The sequence below is a fragment of the Alligator mississippiensis genome, chromosome 1, assembly GCF_030867095.1.
Source record: "Alligator mississippiensis isolate rAllMis1 chromosome 1, rAllMis1, whole genome shotgun sequence".
Lineage (NCBI taxonomy): Eukaryota > Metazoa > Chordata > Crocodylia > Alligatoridae > Alligator > Alligator mississippiensis.
Window position 1 is genome coordinate 136692679 of NC_081824.1, and position 21102 is coordinate 136713780.

General features: G+C 46.5%; 1 protein-coding gene across 2 annotated transcripts in view; it reads left to right on the top strand.

The window, feature by feature from the left end:
* Positions 1-443: 443 nt before the first annotated feature.
* The window catches only part of TMEM181 (transmembrane protein 181), a 66785-nt gene continuing 46126 nt past the window's right edge, over positions 444-21102 (top strand). Inside the window, exon 1 of one of the 2 annotated variants that reach the window (XM_019479713.2) lies at positions 444-580. In XM_019479713.2, coding sequence (XP_019335258.1) covers positions 444-580 — 137 coding nt within the window. Of the gene's footprint in view, positions 581-17510; positions 17614-21102 lie in introns of those variants that run through there. The other variant, XM_059714531.1, reaches the window with a different exon arrangement.

Sequence of the window (21102 nt, forward strand, 5' to 3'; positions counted from 1 at the left end):
GGCTCCCTCAGAAATTGGTGAAGGAGAAACCTCCAACAGCCTGATTTCTGAAAAATTCAGCCCCACAGAATGCTCATTTGGTGAGGTAGGCAGAGGAAGCTCTTGGATACCTTAACCTGAGGTGTTTTGTTTCGAATCAAAACCCAGGACACGGCACTGGCAGTTGCAGGCCTGAGGCGTGTTTGCGGCGTGAACCTTTCCCTCTGTTTCCGTGCCAAGTCTGTGGTCAGGACCAGGGTGGGCGGGAGGTGATGCCCAGCCTGTGGCCCGATTGCCCGGCGCTAGGGAGCTGCGGGAGGCCGGGGAGCGCCGAGCGCGGGGCGGCGCTAGCGGGCGACGCTGTCCAGGGTGCTGAACCCCGCCCCGCTCCCGGCGCTGTCCAGGGTGCTGAACCCGCCCGCGCTCCGCCGCCCTTCCAGCCGCAGCCCCGCGGCGGGGTCGGCATGGAGGCAGACTACGCCGCCGCCGCCCTCGGGGGCCCGCTGCGCGCCGAGCTGCAGCGCTGCTGCCGGCGGCTGCGGGAGGCCTGGCGGCGGCTCCGCGACGACCTCACCCCCTTCAAGGATGAGCGCTACTACAGGTGTGTGTGTGTGTAAGGGTGGGGGTGTGATGGGGAGCGGGGTGCTGCTGGGATCCGCCTGATTCCTCCTTGGGCGAGCCTCTCTCCGCCTTGCAGAGCCCCCTCCCCCAGCCCGGCGCCCTGCCCGCCTTAGCCCCAAGGCCTCCATGGCAGCCCTTCCCTTCCTTGTCCCCCACATGCTCTCTGCCTTTCAGGCCCCCAGGCCCGGCCCAGCAGCCCCGAGCTCTAGTGTGCCACCACCCCTGCCTAGCCCCCTGCTCCCGCCCTGAGCAGCCCCTATCCTTTGCCTTCAAGAAGCACCAGCAGCGATTCCCAGCCGGCCCCCTGGTTGGGTCTCCCAAGGGAGTCGGGGGGTGCCATAATGTCTGCACTGCTGGGTGCCCCAGGATTTTCTGTAGGGATCCGTGGTGTCACAGCTGTTCTAAGACATCTTTTGGGGGACTTTGCAGCAGAAGTGTTGCTCAAGTGCAAGGCTTCTCAACCAGAGGCCTGAGGGGATGTTGAAAGGTGGCATCATCCCAGGCTGTTGGCAGCCAGGTCTGGGGGTCACCTCAGGGTCAGAGAAGCCGCTGAGGTGCGAGGGGAGTGTGCTGGGTCAGAGCGGAAGAAAGCCAGAATTGAGTCAGGTATCCAAAGGGGTCAGATCAAACTTGGGGTCTATAGGCAAGCCAGGTCAGGGATCCCAAGGCTCTGTCAGGAAGCCAGTAGCAGCACAAGCCAAGGGTACAGCAGCCTGAGTATAAGGTTGAACCTTGTTGCCCAGACATGTCTTTTGAGTCAGGGGTTTATATTGGAAGTGGTGAAGGGTCAGCCAGCCCAGGCTGGCCGCTTTGGTGGCAGGGGCTGAGTGTGTGGCCAGGCCCAGCTGGAGGGCTCTGGCCACCGGAATTCATGGAGAGTGAGATTTACTGTGGGTTTGCTTGTAAAGGGCGGGGGTGGGATTAAAATCTTGGATGTCATTTGGGGAATCTACTGTTGCTGTTTATTATTTATGGTAAACTGCTCTGAGCCTTTCTGAATACAGTGGGATATAAATCCAAATAACAATAATAACAACAACAATAATAATAGTAGTAGTAGTCATTATGTAAAAAATATTCACTGTCATACCCATAGTGTCAAATGACCTGCTGTGGTCTTTCTGAGTTTTTTTGCAACAGAAGAATTGCTGTTATTTTTCCATAACCAAGAAACGAGAGAAACCTAAGAGCTGTCATTTTCTGAGGGGTATCTTGTACCTAAAATGGCTGAGAGTAATTGGTTTAAAGATGTAGCTCATTGTATTTAAATGATCACAGCGTTCATAGCAACAAGAACTGTGAAAAGTCCCATGAATTTGGCATAGTGTCTGTATCCTGACAGAAATGGGTATTTGCATTGCCTTCTCCACTCCCCCTCAGAACAATGGTGGGCAAAAGTGGATGGATTCCATTTCCCAGCAGCTCCTGCCTGCACCACTGTGTCTGGTTTCCATGGGAAATGGAAATGGAGTCCACTGTGGGCCCAATCTGACCCATAGGCCAGACTTTACCCATCTGTGTTCTAACTGCTCTGAGAAGCTGTGGAAAATCCTTAAGCATACTGAGGCATATCCCCACATCAGGGTTGTAATAAGTAAATCAGTGGGTTTTGCGGGGATATGGAGTGCATGGAACCTATGTTATATTTAAACTCCAGCAACTCATATTCTATTGACCTCAGAATGGGGGTGGGGGTGATATCCAGTGCCTAGGAGTTTACATCTGTGCAAAGTAAATACAAAGCTACCATTCAGATATTTTAGGTGTAAATGACCATAGAGTATGCAAGATATTGGAGAACTGGGTCTAGAGTAAATAAACAGGTGGCATGAACAGGTTCAGGGGGATGATGGCATTTACCAACTTAGGTGCAACTCTGTGCTGAGTATGAGGCCTCATTCCGTCAATATAAATTCCTATTAGCCACCTTATTTTGACCAAGAATACCTATTAAGGGGCTTTCAAAACTCTGGAAGAATCAATGTGCTCCAAATATTGTCGTTAAGCAATTGCATAGCTTTAAGAGCTCCCCTACTTACTGCAGAACCCTTGGGATTAAAAATGCTGTAGGAATGAGAAAAATACTGTGCTCTTGTCTTTGCAGCTGTCAAGGAAATAGCTTTAAAAAAATCATGTATCGCACTGTAGTTTCTCCTGATAGGGGCTCCTTTGGAATAGCATGTTCTTGTGCGTTGTCCATGAGAAAATGGAACATTTGTTTATTCAATATTCCTAGCTACACAAGTCTGAAAAATCAAGAATCCCCAAGTGAATCTACAGTGCAAGTCTTCCATATCAAAGTGTGTTCCTCTCTGTATTTACAGAAGCAGCAGCAGAGTTGTCTAGTGTATTGTTTCCTGGTTCTGCCAATGACCTGCTGTTAAGTCACTTTAATTCCATGCCTTGGTTTCCCCATGTATAAAATATTAATAATTTCACACGGACCCCCTTTGCAAAGGGCATTGAAATCTATGGAAGATTACAGCTAAGGGTTGTTACTATTGCTGAACCATTTGGCCTTTCTATGTCCTTTTTATGTACCAGTTTCTCTACAGCTAATATTTCATTTCATACCTGAAGCCTTGATTTTGATGGCCCAACCTAGAATATTCCCCAATGCTGCTGCATATTTGGCAGTCCAGTGTGCCTGACACTTCAGGTTTTGTTAATTAGTATAACAATGGCATCTATTTTTAGTTTCTTGGTAAGAAGAACTACAGACTTACTAATCCTTGACATTAAAATGCACCTGTCTTACACCAGAAGTCACTTACGATTGGCAGAGTCAGATATTTTGTCAGGGTCCGTGGAGGTGTCAGGCCTAGTGGCTAGAGCCAGGGGTTGTTAACAACATCCATATTCGGGGGAAAGCCAAGGTTGAGCAGGGGTTCACAAACGAAGCCCAAGAGGTTACTGGGAGCTGAAGTCACACCAGGGGTTACATGCCAAGCTAGAGGCACTGTCAGGAGTGGAGGTCAGGAAATTAACTGAGATCAGATTGGGGTTCTGAAGTTCAGGGACTGGGTACACTGGCAGGAATCCAGAAACAGGCACCAGGGAAGAGCTACACACAGACTGAGGCCAGTTTCCTGCGCAGCAGGGGCCATATACTGCAAATGTTCCTTAAGAACATCCTTGGAACCAATCAGCAAGATCAGGTTCAGCTGGCCCTGTTTAGGGTGTAGATTATTACAGGTTATTGATTTATAAATGAGAACTATAGCCAAACATAAAGTTTTACTGCTCTAAATAAAGTCTTACTTCTCTGAAGATGTTTTGGAAATTAGAAATATCAGGTTGTCCTTTTTTTAAGCAACTATGGATAGCTAGGACTGCTAAGAGCAGCTATCACTTGATTTAAAATCAAGAAAGATGGAGAAAATCAAATCAAATCTTGCATACCATACACCCATGACTGCACCTCACATGACACAATCACAATAGATTATCAATGACAGCCTTAACTTTGTCTTCTCTGGCATGATGGTATTCTTGTGGAATGCTTCTGTGTTTTCTTGTTGGTTTTGTTTTGATTCAGGCAATATTTGCCCCTAGGAAATTCAACTATATTCAATTATGGTGAATTTGTGTTTAGATATGTATACAACTGTGCTGCATACTGTGTCAATACCAGTTAGAACGTTTCCAAATCCCTTATGTTCTAAACACAACCCAAATAAAATGTAGCAGTTCCTGTATGAGGGATCCTGAATCATGCTCTTTTCAAAAGTTGCTGTACATCAGTATCATTATTGTAAGTGTGCTCTGTTCCACTGTTTAATGTTGCTCCCAAAAGAAGTAGAGGTGCTTTGACTTCCACATTGGGACTGTGGGTTTGGATCCACAGCTAGTGTAAACCAGCATTTTTTCCCATTGACCTAACTAGCCAATTTACACTAGCCTGATGTTGACAGGATTTGTCAGTGTCCAGGTGATGGTTGAGAATGTCCCAGTACATTTTTGTTCATGGTCCCTTTAGAAATATCCCCTCTATCTCTTGAGCAACGAGCTTTCATTACAGCTTTGCATGCAGACTACTAGGAGAATAGAACATTTGGAGAACAAAGTCTCTCTACCCTGCTGCATAACGCTAAAAATAGAAGTTAATTTTGCCCAAGTATAGGCAATATTTTGATGGTAAAACTCCAGGATTCCATCAATAGGATGAGTAGGGACAAATAGTTAGTTACATTAGTTTGAAGTCAGGAAGAAGGCAGGGCAGAGTGGCATCTTAAAGATTACCTCATTCAGAAAGCTTTTGTAGGCCACAGATGCTATGAAGAGACCATAGCATCTGGACCATTCATGAAAGCTTATGCCTATCTGAATGCATTAAGTGACACCCTGTCCTGCTTTCTGAATTACTATGATGGCCTAATTTATTTACCTCACCTTGGGTGTAGGTAGAGATGTGAGTATTAGCAATTTTGCAAAATTGCGAGTTTAATGCTCAATATATAAATGAGTAGATTTCTAGAGCAAACAATGTAAGGCACTATGTAGATTTACAGCATTTTATATGTGAGAATTAGTAATAAAAATTTAACTAATCTAATCGGTAGAACCCCGGCATACTAAGGGGCTTTGGTATTGGTATTAATCAGATGCATAGCACTGTATACCTTAAGACCAAATCATCAGGTACACTAGAGAATGCAAGGAGGGCAGATGGAGAGGTTCTCCACCTGCTTCCCTTCTCACCCTTGTAGATGGTCATGGGGCAAACTGGCCCCTGGACAGGTTACTGTGACCTCAGATTTGAATAATGGCTGAATAATTCCTCCCAAGAAACCACACTGATGAAAGGACTATCAGAACACATTGCACTCTGCCCCACACCCCTCTGCCCCTGGCATGCTTCTTCCCTATCTTGGAGTCATTTTTATGCTAGATGGGACAGCAGGTCCTTCTGTTGGTAGGGCTGGTAGCTAGGGGAACTTCCTTCTGATGCTTTAAGTCAGTGGGCATGTCTACACATGCATTAATACACTTTAGTTAATGAACATTAAATCTAGTACCATTGGGTGCCTATACATGAATGCAGAGGCTGCTCCTATGGGCTGGAATTCTCAGTTAATTGAGTCTGCTGGAGTATGACAACTGCTGTGCTCCAGCAGCCTCCTGTGTCTCATGTATCAGCATCCCTACACTTAAAAATGGCGGCAGAGGCACTTGAACTAAAGTTCATTCAATGAACCATTTTTAAGCATGGGAATGATGATACAGGAGATGCGGTGGCACTTTAGTTAGCATGGCTCTCAGAGATGCTCTAATTAAAGCACCATTCCCCGCACCCCCAGAGCATGTGCAAAAGTGACCTCCATTGTGAGGTACTAGGAAAATGTGCATTAGCCTGTCTTAAAGTGCATTAACTAAAGGGCATGGTTTTAAAGTGATGCTTAATGTGCATTAGCCTGTTTTAATAAGCATTAACTAAATAGCACAGGGCACTTTTACATGTGCTTCGTGGGTGCTTTAATTAAAATGCTACAGCGTCATGGGTATCAGCATCCCCGCACTTCAAAATGGTGGCAGAGGTGCTTGAACTAAAGCTAGTTCAGTGAGCTTTAGTTCAAGTGCCCCTGCCCCCATTTTGAAGCATTGGGACACTGGTATATGAGATCCAGGAGGCTGCTGGAGTGTAGTAATTACCCCGCGTGATTACAGCATGTCAGAGCAGCCTCCACGCTTGTGTACAGGCACCCACATTTTTTATTGATGCTTTAATGTGCATTAAAATAGGCTACTTGTGCCTGGATTGGCCCTGTGCTGCCTCCATCTGATCCTGCACACCTGGATCAGGCCTCACATCATATCCTTGGTTTTGTGTGCCCAGGCTAGCATTCAGAGCCATGCTATCAGTCCCTTGGAGCTCCCCACTGGTCTAGAAATTTGGCAGCAGGAGAACTGGATCTGACCTGGGTACCTGGAGTTGAGCATCTCTGCTTTAAGTCTTTCAGTGGCACAGTGGAAATAGAGAAAGAGAAGTCTTTAAAGCCAGCTGGTATTGTTAGCTTCACAGCAGAACTTCCATTAATATCAGTTGTAACTGTACAGCTAAATCCTGTAGGAGGCTTTGAAAAATATCACTTTGAATGGCTAATATTTTTTGGATGAAATTTGCCTATCTGGAAGTGTGGTAGACGTACTATGGTTTGTCATCAAAGGCATTAGCAGGAAGTAGGTAGGGTTCATCCTAAAAACTAATCGGTTAGGCTCTGAGGATGCAAACAGATGTCCATGCTCCTTGTCACAACACAAATAGTGGCTATAAAGAATGTTGAAACAATTTGTGCCGCTGTTTTGCAGCAGACATCTGTTTACTTTATGGCATGAGAATATGGGCAGTCCAGAGCCAGGGGATTGATTGACGAGGCCCTGTGGGACCATGGTCCAATTAAGAAGGGGGCACAAGAAGCTAGTCATTCTTCAAGGAAGTGAGTCTAAAAGCTCAAATAAAGTCCATTCCCTTACATACGAAAGGCAGCAAAAGGGCTGGGAGACCCCCTTGGCTCAACAGGGAAGTCACGTACCTCCTGAAATTAAAACACGAAGCCTACAAAGGATGGAAGACAGGAATATCTACTGAAGAGGAGTACTCAGCCCGCACCTGCAGGGAGCAGATGTGGACAGCAAAAGCACAAACCAAAAACAGATTGGCAACCAGAATCAAAGACAACAAAAAGTCCTTCTTTAGATATGTAGGAAGTTGGAGAAAAAATAAGGGAAGCATAGGGTCCCTGATGAATGAAATGGGACAGCTGATAACTGACACGCAGGACAAAACTGAACTCGTGAAAGAATACCACACGTTGGTATTCCACCAGTCCAAGGGTCTTAGCCTGCTTAACAGGATACAGGATGATCATGGTGGGGGTGACCCCCCCATAGCTGGTGTAGATCTTGTGGGAGAGCACCTAAAAAGGCTAAATATCTACAAGTCAGCAGGATCAGGTGTAGATCTGCTTCACTGGGCAAAACACATGTTGCCTGTTGTCCCACTTGATACTACAGGAGGTGGGATCATTTGTGGCAGGATGTGTGTTAGGATGTGCACTGGCACAGCTGATCTGCTTCATTTGGCTATGTTTATTTCTAGCCTTAGGAGCTATCCTGCCCTACCTTCTGCCTTACTTCACACCAACATGGCTAACCACCTCTGACATCAAAGGAATTGCACCCCTGTAACTAACAGTAGCATTTGGCTTAGTATTACAGAAAATCAGTACATCTAAGCTACATGAATGCACATCATATTGGTTAACCAGCTTATAAGTAGAAGTGCTGCACTGTTGTTGGGCTTTGTAATAATATTCAGGAATTAAGGTGAATGACCTACAGTGTCATGTGGTATGCCATCTATCACAAATCAGGAGGAATTCATATGACATAGTCACCATTTATTCATTTACTTAGAAATGTAATTAAAATAAAATACCTCTTGCATTGTAATGAAATAAGAATGAATAGTAAGTAGGGATATTCATGCCACCAGGTTGTCCCACACTTCCCATTACTAGTTTCGGTTGCTCATAACTTTGCCAAACTTTACCGATTTGGGAAAGTTTCAGTCAAAATGGGGTCTCTGTTTTTGAGAACGAAGTCAGGGAAAATACAGTTTTTGACTGCTGTTAAAAATTACTGGAAACCTTTTCTTTGAGAGACTCTAGAGAGCCCAATCCTTAGATCAATCTGGAATTTGGTAGGGTAGGGGTTGTTCTTTCTGTCAAGGATGTGGTTTTTACTCATCCTGTTAAAATCCACTCAAACTGGCTGAGTTACAAGCTTTTGAAAAGTCACATAGATTTTGTCTGAATTGAGCATGCTCCAACCTAGTTTAGATTACAGTTTGCATGGAATGGTTTGGATAGGCAGGAGGTTGGACTAGATGACCTCTGGAGGTCCCTTGCAGCCCTACTTCTCTATGATTCTAGAGCTGCCTGAAGGTAAGCAAGACTTTCCCTGACACTGCTGCAGCAGGCAGCTGGGGTTGCACAGCTGTATTTCCTGTTCATTGAGTCCCTGCCATCCATGGGGTCCTGTGACACAATTGAAACCCCCAGGAGCAGCCATAAACCCCCCTGGTGGCCACACGGCTCCTACGCCACTCCAGCTCCCTGGGCACCCTGCCTTTTCTCATGTCTGCCATGCCTTGATGTATTTAGTTGATTTGCAAAAAGGGAGGCTGCCCTAGGGTCCCAGAGCAAACCCTTGTTTGTCCTTCACCCAGCAGGTTCCTTTTAGATTCTGTTGGTCCCAATTTGCCCCTTGCCCCTCCAAAGTGGGCCCCTAAATGGGCCTTCCTGATCTGTCCATATCCCCAGGTCACCTGTTTCCTTAAGGGCTATTTGTGACCTTCTTCCGCACCTACATCCATGCCCATGCCTTGTAGATGTTATTTGGTGAGGCAGTAGCACTGCTGAGAGAGGTCGAGGGATTTTGGTGGATCACAAACTGAACATGAGTCAGTGATGTGATGCACTCACAAAAAAAGCAAATGCAGTTTGCTTCTGCATTAAGAGAAGTATTGTTTGTAAGACACAGGGAATGATCGTGATACTCTGCTTGGCCTCTGGTTAGGCCTCAGCAAGAGTATTGTTTGCAGTTCTGGGTTCTGTAGTTTTAAGAAAGATGTACTGAAACTGAAGAGAATCCATAGAGGCAAGTAGCCAGGATGATTCAAGAGTTAAAATCCATGCTGTACAAGGGAAGATAAAACTAGGTTTCTTTAGCATTGTGAAAAGGAGATGGAAGAGGATAAGATCACAGTTTTCAGGTATTTGAAAGGCTGCCATAAAAAAGAACAACTTTTGAAGGAAGGACTCAAAGCAATGGGTTTAAACTGCAACAAAGCAAATTTCTAATTTAAGTTTAATTAAGACTGAGAACAAAATCCTTTCCTTACTGGCAGAAAAATAGAACAATGAAACCCATTATCCAAGGAAGATGTAGACTCTTCTTCATTGGAGGTTTTCAAGAAGAGGCTGGATAATTATCGGTCTGGTATGGTTTGCTTGGAACCAGTACATCTTGCATTGTGCATAGGGTTGGACTAGATAACCTTTCAAATCTCCTCTAACCCTGTGATTCCATAGTTTTCTTGTATGTAATGCATATTTAAAAAATAGCAAGGACAAGTTTGGGAAGCTGATAAGTAGAAGAACAGATAGTCATATGGCTCAAGTAGTTGACTTGGATCTCTGACTATGCTACATATTGACCAAAGTTAATTATTTGGGCAAGGCGTATGCAGTAATCTCTGTGCTTCATCTTACTGCCTGTAAAAGAATAACATTTTTGTATTTCAGAGGCATATTGTGAAAATAAATTCATTGATGACTGAGGTGCTGGGTGATGCAGCCATACAACTACCAAGGCAGATGGGTAAACGAGTCATAAAAATGGCAAGTGTGCAGCTGCTCTTTCCACCACAGTAGAAATGCCCATAACTACAGGAAATATGTATCACCCTCAAGCCCCCAATGCAGGACTTGTTAGAAAGGCCTGAAGTGGGCTGGCAGCCCAGGGTGATGAATATTCTACACCAGTGGTCTCCAACCTTTTTAAGTAGGAGATCACCTTTGGCATTTAAAAGCAACCCAAGATCTACTTTGTGCCACTGCCACCCTCCCCTTCCCTCCACTCCATCCAGCAGGTAAGTCTGTGAGGAGGAAAAATTATCTGGGGGTGCGCCTCCCCAGCAGGTATGTCCCACCTGGCCAGGGCCCCACTCCACTTACCCCTGCTTCTGCCTCTACGGCACTGTCCCTCACTGCAGGGGCCTCGATCTAGCCCTTTCCCTTCCCTCTCCCAAGGACTGACCTGCTGGGCAGGAGCATGTGCGCGCATGCACATGGGCACTCAGCCCCCCACCCCAGCCTCAGGTCGATTCCAAGAGGCTCTGAGACCTACCAGTGGATCAAGATCCACTGGTTGGTGACCACTGTTCTACACCCTCAGGATCTGCTTACTCCAAAATGGTGGTTGGCAATGTATCCCAACAGCAACCTGTACTGGGTCAGAAATAATTTTCTAGATCATTCTGTGTGTCCAGGCCCATATTCTTGCACCTGAAATATATATTCTTGTTTATTCAAATCTGTAAGTGTCTTTTCTTTGTAATGTAGTATTCCCATTTGACAACATCCTAGATAAAATGATATTCTTCTTGTAATCCTAGTCTGTGTTAAATCAGCACAAGATAACTAAATAATTAACAGTGCCATGAATCATAATTTTGTCTTCCTGAACAAATACCAATATTGCTAACCAAATCCATCCCTGGTATAGTTCCGCTAACTTCAGTTAAGTTATGCTAGCAATGAATTGATTCCCAGGAGTCTATAACAGCCTGATAAGCCACCCAAAAGGGCAGTTTGATAAAATCAAGTGCCATCAAGGGTGATTAAAATTAAAAGATGATTGCAATGTAAATATTTTATCAAGTAAGTAAACTAGCACAGGAAGTACTGAGTCTCTGTTCAGGTGCACTGAACAGAGTTTATCTGGAAATGGGGATGGGGACATGTGTGTGTATATATATATATGTGTGTGTGTGTGTGTGTGTGTATGTGTATGACAGACATCAAAGCTGGGAACAACTTAACCTTAATAACTGAACCTTATCCTAGAGATAAAGTTTCCTGGGTTGTCAATCTGCAGCAATCTTGACATTTTATTAACATACACTAAATTAAAATGATTAGAGGCCTACGAGAAAAGGCTGAAAGAACTAGGATTATTTAGTCTGCGGATGAGAATACTAGAGGGGATTTGAAAAGTCTTCAGATATTTGAAGGGCCGTTACAGAGAAGATGGTTGTAGCGGACAGGACTAGGAGCAACAGCTTCAAGCTTTAGCAAGGGAAATTTAGGTTGGAAATTAGGGGGAACTTTCTGATTATGAGGGTAGTCAGGCATTGGAATAGGCTGCCTAGAGAAACTGTGGAGTCTCCATCCCTGAAATTTTTCAACAGCAGATTAGATAGACACTTGGCTGGGATGGTTTACCTTGCCTTGAGTAGGGGGCTGAACTAGATGACCTCATGAGGTCCCTACCAGCCCTGCTTTCCAATAATGCTATGATGCATTTGATTCTTCCAAGTATACTCATAGATTCTAGGGTCGGAAGGGACCTCAATAGATCGTCAAGTCCGACCCCCTGCATAGGCAGGAAAGAGTGCTGGGTTCAGATGACCCCAGCTAGATGCTTATCTAACCTCCTCTTGAAGACCCCCAGAGTAGGGGAGAGCACCACCTCCCTTGGGAGCCCATTCCAGACCTTGGCCACTCGAACTGTGAAGAAGTTCTTCCTAATATCTAGTCTAAATCTGCTCTCTGCTAGCTCGTGGCCATTATTTCTTGTACCCCCCGGGGGCGCCTTGGTGAATAAAACCTCACCAATTCCCTTCTGTGCCCCCATGATGAACTTATAGGTGGCCACAAGGTCGCCTCTCAACCTTCTCTTGCGGAGGCTGAAAAGGTCCAGGTGCCCCAGTCTCTCCTCGTGGGGCTTGGCCTGCAAGCCCTTAACCATACGAGTGGCCCTTCTCTGGACCCTCTCCAGGTTATCCACATCCCTCTTGAAGTGTGGTGCCCAAAACTGCACGCAGTACTCCAACTGTGGTCTGACTAGCGCCCGATAGAGGGGAAGTATCACCTCCTTGGATCTGTTCATCGTGCATCTGCTGATGCATGATAAAGTGCCATTAGCTTTTCTGATGGCTTCGTCACACTGCCGACTCATGTTCATCTTGGAGTCCACTAGGACTCCAAGATCCCTTTCCGCTTCCGTTCCACCAAGCAAGTCATTCCCTAGGCAGTAGGTATGCTGGACATTTTTTCTCCCTAGGTGCAGCACTTTGCTTTTCTCCTTGTTGAATTGCATTCTGTTGTTTTCCGCCCACATGTCCAACCTGTCCAGGTCTGCTTGTAGTTGTTCCCTGCCCTCCGGCGTGTCCACTTCTCCCCACAGTTTTGTGTCATCCGCAAACTTGGACAGAGTACACTTCACTCCCTCGTCCAAGTTGCTGATGAAGATATTGAAGAGTATTGGTCCAAGGACCAAGCCCTGCGGGACCCCACTGCCCACACCCTTCCAGGTCGATACCGACCCATCCACTATGACTCTCTGAGTGCAACCCTCTAGCCAATCGCCACCCACTAGACTGTGTGGTCATCCAAGTCACAGCCTCTTAACTTGTTCACCAGTATGGTGTGGGATATCGTATTGAAGGCCTTCCTGAAGTCTAAGTATACGACATCAACCACTCCTCCTGCGTCCAGGTGTTTTGTAACCTGGTCATAAAAAGAGACTAGATTAGTCAGGCATGATCTACCTGCTACGAACCCGTGCTGGTTTCCCTTCAGCATAATTTGTCCTGCCGGGCTCTCGCAAATGTGAGTCTTGATAATTTTTTTGAAGACTTTGCCTAGGATGGAGGTGAGACTGACTGGCCTATAGTTGCCCAGGTCCTCCTTCCTCCCCTTCTTGAAAATGGGGACCACATTGGCCCTTTTCCAGTCCTCCGGGACCTGGCCTGTGCGCCACGAGTGTTCAAATATTACCATCAGTGGCTGTGCAATAACATCAGCCAGTGCCTTCAGTACCCTTGGATGGAGCTCATCCGGGCCTGCTGACTTAAAGGCATCCAGTTCCTCCAAGTGACTCTACACCAACTCAGGGTCTACGCATGGCAGTCTGGTGCCTTGCTGCTGTCTCTCTACAATCCCAGTGAGAGCATTGTCCTGCCCCTCACTTAGGAATACTAAGTGTTACTAGGGATGTAACATTTGAAATTGAACTGTTTGCTGATACAAATAGGATTTATGATTTCCCTCACAAACAATGGCAAAAGGTATTTGGAGGCCTTAGCATTTCATTTGGAAGATAAAATACAAGAATTTCCTAAAACATTTTTGTTAATTTTCCCTGGAAAGGGAAATTGATAACCCACTAAATGTTAATGAGGCAGATCATCCTGCCACCACATGCTATTGGAGGAAAGGGAAGAGAGATTCCTGAGGTTTGCCTAATTGATTCCCGTGGACTGGTGGAAAGCTAGGGACTTTACTACAGAGGCTTTATATCCCTTAGTGATTCTGGACCCTGATGGTCTCTGGAATTAGCTAGATCAAGTTCCTAAATTTGCCCAGTTTGTCTCCAGGCCCTTCCTTTCTCAGTTTGTCTTTGACATTCTTTGGTTGTCCATTATCTTAGAAGGTTGAATAGACCAGGAGAATAGTGGCCAAGTTTGTTCTGACATTTGGAAAAATAACTGCTCATAAAGCATTGTTATATGCAACCTGCTAAGGTTTTGATTACAGTGTTCAAAGCAAGAGTTTACCAGATAGGCTTTAATTTGAAGCTACTTGTCTGATTAGATTTTCTATGAACAGTGCACATTAAATATAGTATACTTTCCTGTATAGCGTGATGTTGGCCCCAGGTTGATAGCAATGACAATATTGTCTTTTTAATGGAGAATATGCTGCAGTTTAATGTAGCTCAAAATCATTCACAAAACAGGATGTTGTGTCCAAGATGAACTGTTGTTTCCATGACCTGAACACACACAGATGCAAACCACAGAAGGTGCATCAGTCCTTATACGTGATGTTATTAGGTTTAATTCAGATTTAAAAGCACCTGTCTGCCAGGTGTGGTATTCTAACAACCTAGTGCAGGAGTGTCAAACTCATCTGGCCCTGCAGGCTGGATGACTGGTGCAGAACCAAACCACCGGCCATATGAATGTCATTGGGCTGAACTCATTGGCCAAATTGGACCCATAGATGTGCCTCCCGCCTCCTACCATCCTGGATCCAGCGCATGCAGCACCCACTCCAGCCAGACCAAAATTTGGCAGGAAGAGGCCTGGTATCCTGGGCACTTGGCTGCTGCTGTAGAAACAACCTGTGATGTGAGGCTTCCTCCCCTTAGGGACAGAAATTACACATAAACCGATATAAGTGATTGGAAACCAGTTCAAATCTGTAACACAAGAGACATTCAGTGCATATAAACTGCTTTCAAAATGGCCCAAACCAGTTTAAGATAAACCTAGATGGATGTAGTAACAGACTTAACTGATTTAGGTTAAATCGGTTTATTGAATTTATGTCCCAGATCCCATCCAGATTCAAGTTAACGTACAGTCCTGAGGGACTGTACGTTAACTTGAATCTGGATGGGATCTGGGACATAAATCCTGGGAGCATCCCAGGATGCTTTGCACATCCCCTGCAACACCCCCCACCCCCAGGGTGGGCAGTCTAGCTTTGGCCTAAGGCTGTCTGCTCCAGCTGAGCAGGGAGGTGTGCTCTAGCGCCCCCCAGCTTTTGGCTTGGGCCACTGCAGGGATGTGGTTGTATTACCGGAATCAAAAGTGAATATCTGTTCATTCACTTATCTGTTTAAACTATGCAGTTTAGACTAAGCTGCAGAGACCAAATCGATTCAGCCTTGGGCTTTTTGACTGTCTGTACTTAGCTGTGGTGTTGCTCCAGTACCAATGTTCTTGCCTGGTTGCTTGGCAGCCAAGCTGGCAAGAACCACAATGCTGCAGCTCCAGCAGCACTGAGGCAAGACACCCTGCATTGTGGGTACTTGGTAACTGCCACAGGAACAAGTTGCAATGCCAAGCTTTTCCTGCGGTGCTGCTGAGGCTCCAGCCCTATGGCTATTGCTTGGTGCTTGGCTGCCACCACAGGAACAAGCTGCAGTGCTGCTGGGGCTCCAGCACAGGGCAGATTGATTTAAATCAAGTTGATTGAAATCATGATGTAAATTGGGAAGCTAAAAGCCTGTTTTAAGTAATTGATTTTTATTTACTTTTCCATTGTATATAGACTTTTGTTTTTTTTTTAAAGAAATGTATATTTTCATAGATTGATATAACAATTAAAACATGTTGACTTACAACTAAATGCAGTTTTTACAGTAGATTTGTAATATGCATTTCCTAGGCACATAAACATAAACTGGAGAAATCTATGTTTTTTATTCACTAAATAACTTTTTGTTCATATTTGTATTAAGCTGCATTAAGACGGCAATTTGAATTTAATTAAACACACAAAACCAGCACCTCAAATTTATTAAATAAAACGAATGTTTTGGATACAGATATTTTAAAAAATCAAAACATGGTGCACACTTGCAACTAAAATTCATTAAACACTATGAACTGCAGTTAGTAAATTAAACCAATTATTTCAGGTCTTCCTGGGCAAAATTTTCTAAAATGCCTAGTTGGAAGTCATCTAAATTCCTCCTTGCCTAATTCCTAGGAGAGTACTCATGGATAGTCTGCCGCGCTGCTCTCCCCCTTCCCCTGGTTGGCAGTGGTGGATGAGGAGTGTGGAAGAAACAGGCTTCACTCTATTGTTTGGTCACGAAGTTGTCAGAGACCTTTATTTACAAGTAGCTACTGGGGAGAGCACCAGACAGACAGAACTTCCTCTTATTAGTCCCGCATGCCCCCCCCAACAGACAATTGAAGCAAGCCTTCAATTCAGGTCACATGACACAAGATATAACAAGTCAAAGAAAAACTGGTTCGGACCAGAAAGTTGCAAGAGGGCATAGACTGTGGTTTGACCTATTGACCTCATAGGTCTACTCAGCTCAACAAGGGAAAAAGGGCAGGAAAAAGAGCAGATTGCAAAATAGGCGGGGAAAAAGCAATCATTAGCAAACAGTGCACTAACTCAAGAAGTCAGTAGAAATTAAGGCCTGGGGTTTTCTTCTTCCACAGAAGCACTGACATACTAGAAGACAAAGGCCTCCCTTGACACACTCCAGAACCCGTGGAAATGTAATGGCAAACACTTAATTTTGAAGCTCTTCTAAATAGTAGTGGTTTCCGAGAAAGTTATTTTTGGAACACTCTTGCCATTTTTGGAGTGTTTGAAGTGCATCAAATGCTCCGTCTGTCCAAAGCATGGTGTGAACAGTGTCGCAAGGGCGGCACCATCTGATTTGTTTGATACTGTCACAGGTCCTGACCTCTGATATTCTTTTCTTACACTTCTGTGCCTCTTCTGCACATATGCGTATACACAGGTTATTTCGCTGCACTGTTGAACGTGTCTCAGCAGGACAGTTGGAATGGTTCTTCCATACGTTGGCCTGGTGTTTGGGACACTCTTATGAGGTGATGTGATTTACACACATGCATAGACACACATCACATGCATAGTGTGTGTGTATGCGTGTGTGATATATGCAGACAAGGTTCCTTGAGTGAATTTTATATCTTTTATTAGACCAACCCAAATAGTTGGAGAGTAGTTATTAAGCAAGCTTTAGGGTTCAAAAACCCTTCGTCAGGCTAAGGAAGTTTCAGCAGTTGGTGTGTGCTCTTCCTGGATGGAATGAAAAGTAAATATGTGTGATATATGTGCATCTGTGTATATATACCAGTATATGTGTTTATGTGTATATATGGTTGTATAATATATATAAATATGCGTGTATATGTAAATACATGTGCAGTGTGTGTGTATATACATATGTGTATACATACATGGTGTGTGTGTGTGTGAATATGAGTATACACAGACATGCACATGTATCTGTGTATATACATGGTGTGTGTGTCCACGTTATTGCATACAAGTAAACGAATTCATGTTTCTCTGTGCATGTTGATGCATCAACACGCGCGCGAGGCTGTGAGGGAACAACACACACGCGCACGCGCGCACACCCGGCGAAGCCGTAGGAGCAGCACACACCCGCGTGGGAGTGCACGCTGGGCTCAAGCCTGCCTCCGGCCCCGCCCCCCGTAGGCGCGCGCTTCCCAGTGCCACCGCGGCGCCACTCTCTTCCCCTCCCCCCCCATACCCTCTGCGTTCTAGGCGTGGCTGTTGGCGCTTCCGGGCGCGAGTCACGTGGGCGGGGGGCGTGGTCGCCGGCTGACGCGCCCGGACGCAGCGGCGCTCGCAGCTGGCGGGGATCGGCGGGCGCCGGGGGGCTGCGCTGGTGCGCATGCGGTGCCGAGATGGACCCGTGAGTGGCCGTTGGCGAGGCGCGCGCCGCTGGCGGGGGAGGGGCAGGGCCCGCGCGGCGCTCGTGCTGCCCGGGGGCGGGGAGAGACCCCGCGTGCCAGCCTCAGGGGAGGGCAGCCCGAAGCCGCACCTCGCTGTCCAGGAAGTAGTCCTGGAGTTGTTGCCCACGTGCAGGTGGCCGTGGGAGCCCTTTTTGAACGTGGGTGGCTGAGGATTTGGCAGGGGTGGCCGTTTATTGCGCAGTGGCGCGATATAGGGAATGCGTGGCAGGATCCGCAGGCTTGAAGGCAGCTGCGCCGGCTGGCTGGACGCTTTCTGAACCTTCCGCACCTGGAAAATGGGTCTAGCATTTTTTCTGTAATCCCCAAAAACCCTAAAAGCAGAGGGACAGCAAAGAGCTGACACTCCCAGGCTGCGTCGTGAGCTGTTGCTCTAGGCTGGAGGCTTTCAAGCTGTTGGGTCCCCCCTTGGAGGGAGGGGAGTGAAGGAACATAGGGGCGCAGGCAAGAATTGTGCAAGGAGCTAGCGCCGCTTGCGGGGGTGGGGAGTACCAGGCAGGCTCTGCCAGCGGGATGCTGCGCCACCAGGAGGGCGACATGGCAGGTGTACAGCTTAGTGCCGCAGCAAGGCCGAGGCAGCCTGCCAAACCAAGCTGTGGTGGCTGCTAAGATGAGGGGTGCCCTGTGCCTGGCTGCGCTGTTCCTGTGGGATGGGCTGGGGTTGGGTTGGGTGGGGCATGAGCAAATTTGTAAGGGAAAGGAGGGCTCAGCTCAAAAAGTTTGAAAACTGCTGCTCTAGGCCAGTGTGGGAGTGCCCTGCTCTGTTCCCACTTGCAGGCTTGCTAGGTACTTGCCGTGGTCCTGCCCCCAAGGAAGGCCTGTCCCACCCAGCGAGGGCATGAAAACCATCCTTTCCTTGCTGGAATTGGGTGAGCCTGGGCAGCAGCATGAGGGGAGGTGTTGGGGGCCTGGAGTTAGCACCCCACACTTCCAGGGGCTTGTGGCCATGTGCAGTTTGCTCTGAAGCCTATGCTGCTGCTGTTCCCCAGGCTTGCTAGATGTGAGTTATTGCTGGTGCCTCTCCCTGAGCTGAAAGGACTCCTTCCTGTGTCTGGGCACTGGCAAGTGCTGCCAGAGTTGGAGGAGGGCTCAATTTCTGACAGTCACGAATGTGCTACTTCAAATCCTTTCCTGTGAAAGGATTTGAGCCATCCTTGTTCTAGTGAAATGCTGAAAATCTTGCTCGGAACATGAGAGCAAAATTATTCCCTGCCAAGTTATTTCATTTCTCCAAGCCTCCATTTCTCAGCTAGGAGAACTATGAAGATCCATGCCCATTTTTTCTTCAAGGTACTTTGAAATCTTTGTGTAAGTGAATGGAAGATTCTGTTACTGCTCAATGGTTAATAATTAAAACAAACAAAAACCCCATCGCTGCCCTAGATGCCCATCTGTATGGCAGAGAAATGCCCATGACTAACTGCTTTCATCAATAGATGCAGACCTTAAATTTAAAACAGCTTGCTTTTAAAATAGTAATGTACAGCAGTAATTTACAGCTACATAGTGATTGCTACCTAATAGCAGTCTCAGCTTTTTATATAGTTATACCCTCTTTCACTAGCTACTACAAGACTGTCCAGCTGGGAGCCTGTGAACCACACACAGCCTTCGAGAGGTTAAAGTGTTGCCCCTAGGCTCCTGCCTGGCAGCTGCTCCCCAAATCATTCTGGCTGAATGCATTCAGAGTCTCCAAGCTCTAGTTTTCACTGTCTGCCCTTGTGCCAGGGAACAGAGAAGTGCAGCATGGTGTGGTCCCCAAGGAGCTGAGGATGAGTTTGGAGCTGTGTGTGTGAGCAATGCAATGGTGGTGGAGTGGGAGGGGGAGGCCCTGCACCAGTGTACGGTGCAGTGGGGGGTGGGGTTTAACAGTGCAGTGCAGTGCTGTAGGGTGGCATCTGGTGGTACAGCAGCTGGGGGTGTCCATGCAGCATGCAGCCTGAGGGGCCTGTGGCTTGCCCTGGGCCCATGGGCATGTGTCCCCCCTCCGATGTGGCCCATGGGCATTTGGCTCCCAGCTGCTTATAAATTGGACAGCCATGAGTTATCATAATGGCAGCATGCCAGGAAGAAGGAACCTGAGGTCTTTTGGGTAGCATGGGAGAGCAGAGATCATGAAGGAGTATATGGGTGAATGTAAATATAGTTATGGGGTGGGGCAGGGTGGCACCTTAGAAACTAACTGGTTCAGAGAAGCATGCACTTTTGTAAGCAGCAGCCTACTTTGTTAGATACTAGGTGACAAAGTAGGTTGTTGCCTACAAAACCTCATGCCTCTCTGAACCAGTTAGTTTTCTGCTTGACTTCAGATTACCGTGGCTAAGCACCCCTCTCTCAGTGTAGCTAAAATATTTAAACAGTTTCAACCAAAATGATCCTCTTGAGCAGTCTTAAAATGAAAGAGAACAGTGTGGATGGAGAGATGAGCGGGATCGTTGGAAGAGTGCATCAGTGGTAAGACTAAAAGAGTGCAGGTGATCTGGGTTCTATTCCCTGTTTTGACACTGGCCTGCTGGGCTACATTCAGCAAATCACTTAATCTCCCCTGTGCCACAGCTTCCCCATCTGTAAAATAAGTATACTTCGTGCTCTGAGATCCTTGGGTGAGAAGTACTGTAAGAAGTACTTGTGCTTCTATGATAAAAATAACGTTCATAGAAGAGGGTGACTGGCCAGCTGCATGTTCAAAACGTTGCTAACGTGTCAGCATGAATTGTATGCTTGCAGTTCATGCACTAGTGTGGCTTCTCTGAGCTTAGACAATTAGCATGAGAACAATTGCTCTCGGTGATGGTCTGAACTGGGATGTTACTCTAAAGCTAAATTAAATATTAATTAGTGGTCACTGAAATATTACAGTTTAGTAGTTATTTAAATTTTTCAGGACTTGGTCATTTGGCAGTTTCCATAATTCATGCTCATGGACAATGAATTAATTCAGAGTTCCTGGAAATCTGGATACTTAGCATTTGAGGGCTAAGTTTTGACACCTCTTTCTGTGTCTTCCAGTCTGTGGACACATCTATACCAGGGATGTCAAACACATGGCCCATGGGATGGATCTGGCTTGTGAGAGGCTGGGAACTTGAAGGAAGGACCAGCACGGGTGGGGTGCACTGCTGAGATCTAGGGTAGGGTGCCCTGTTGTGGATGCATGTTGGCAGCAGCGGGTGAGCAACAGTTCCTCACCATGTTATTGGAGGTGGGTCTGGATCAGGGCCATGAAGTTCCTTGGGGTCTAGATTCAGCCCACAAGGAGCTCCACCACAGTCTGGATCTGGCTTGAGGGGCCTGACAAGTTTGACAGCCCTGGTTTACTCTGCAATGGCAGCAGCATATTGTAGACATAACCAAGCTAGCTGCAAACTAGCACAGGTGTTGGCAGCAGTCTGGTTGCAGTGTCCTGGGACTTAGGATGGGTTGCAAGACTT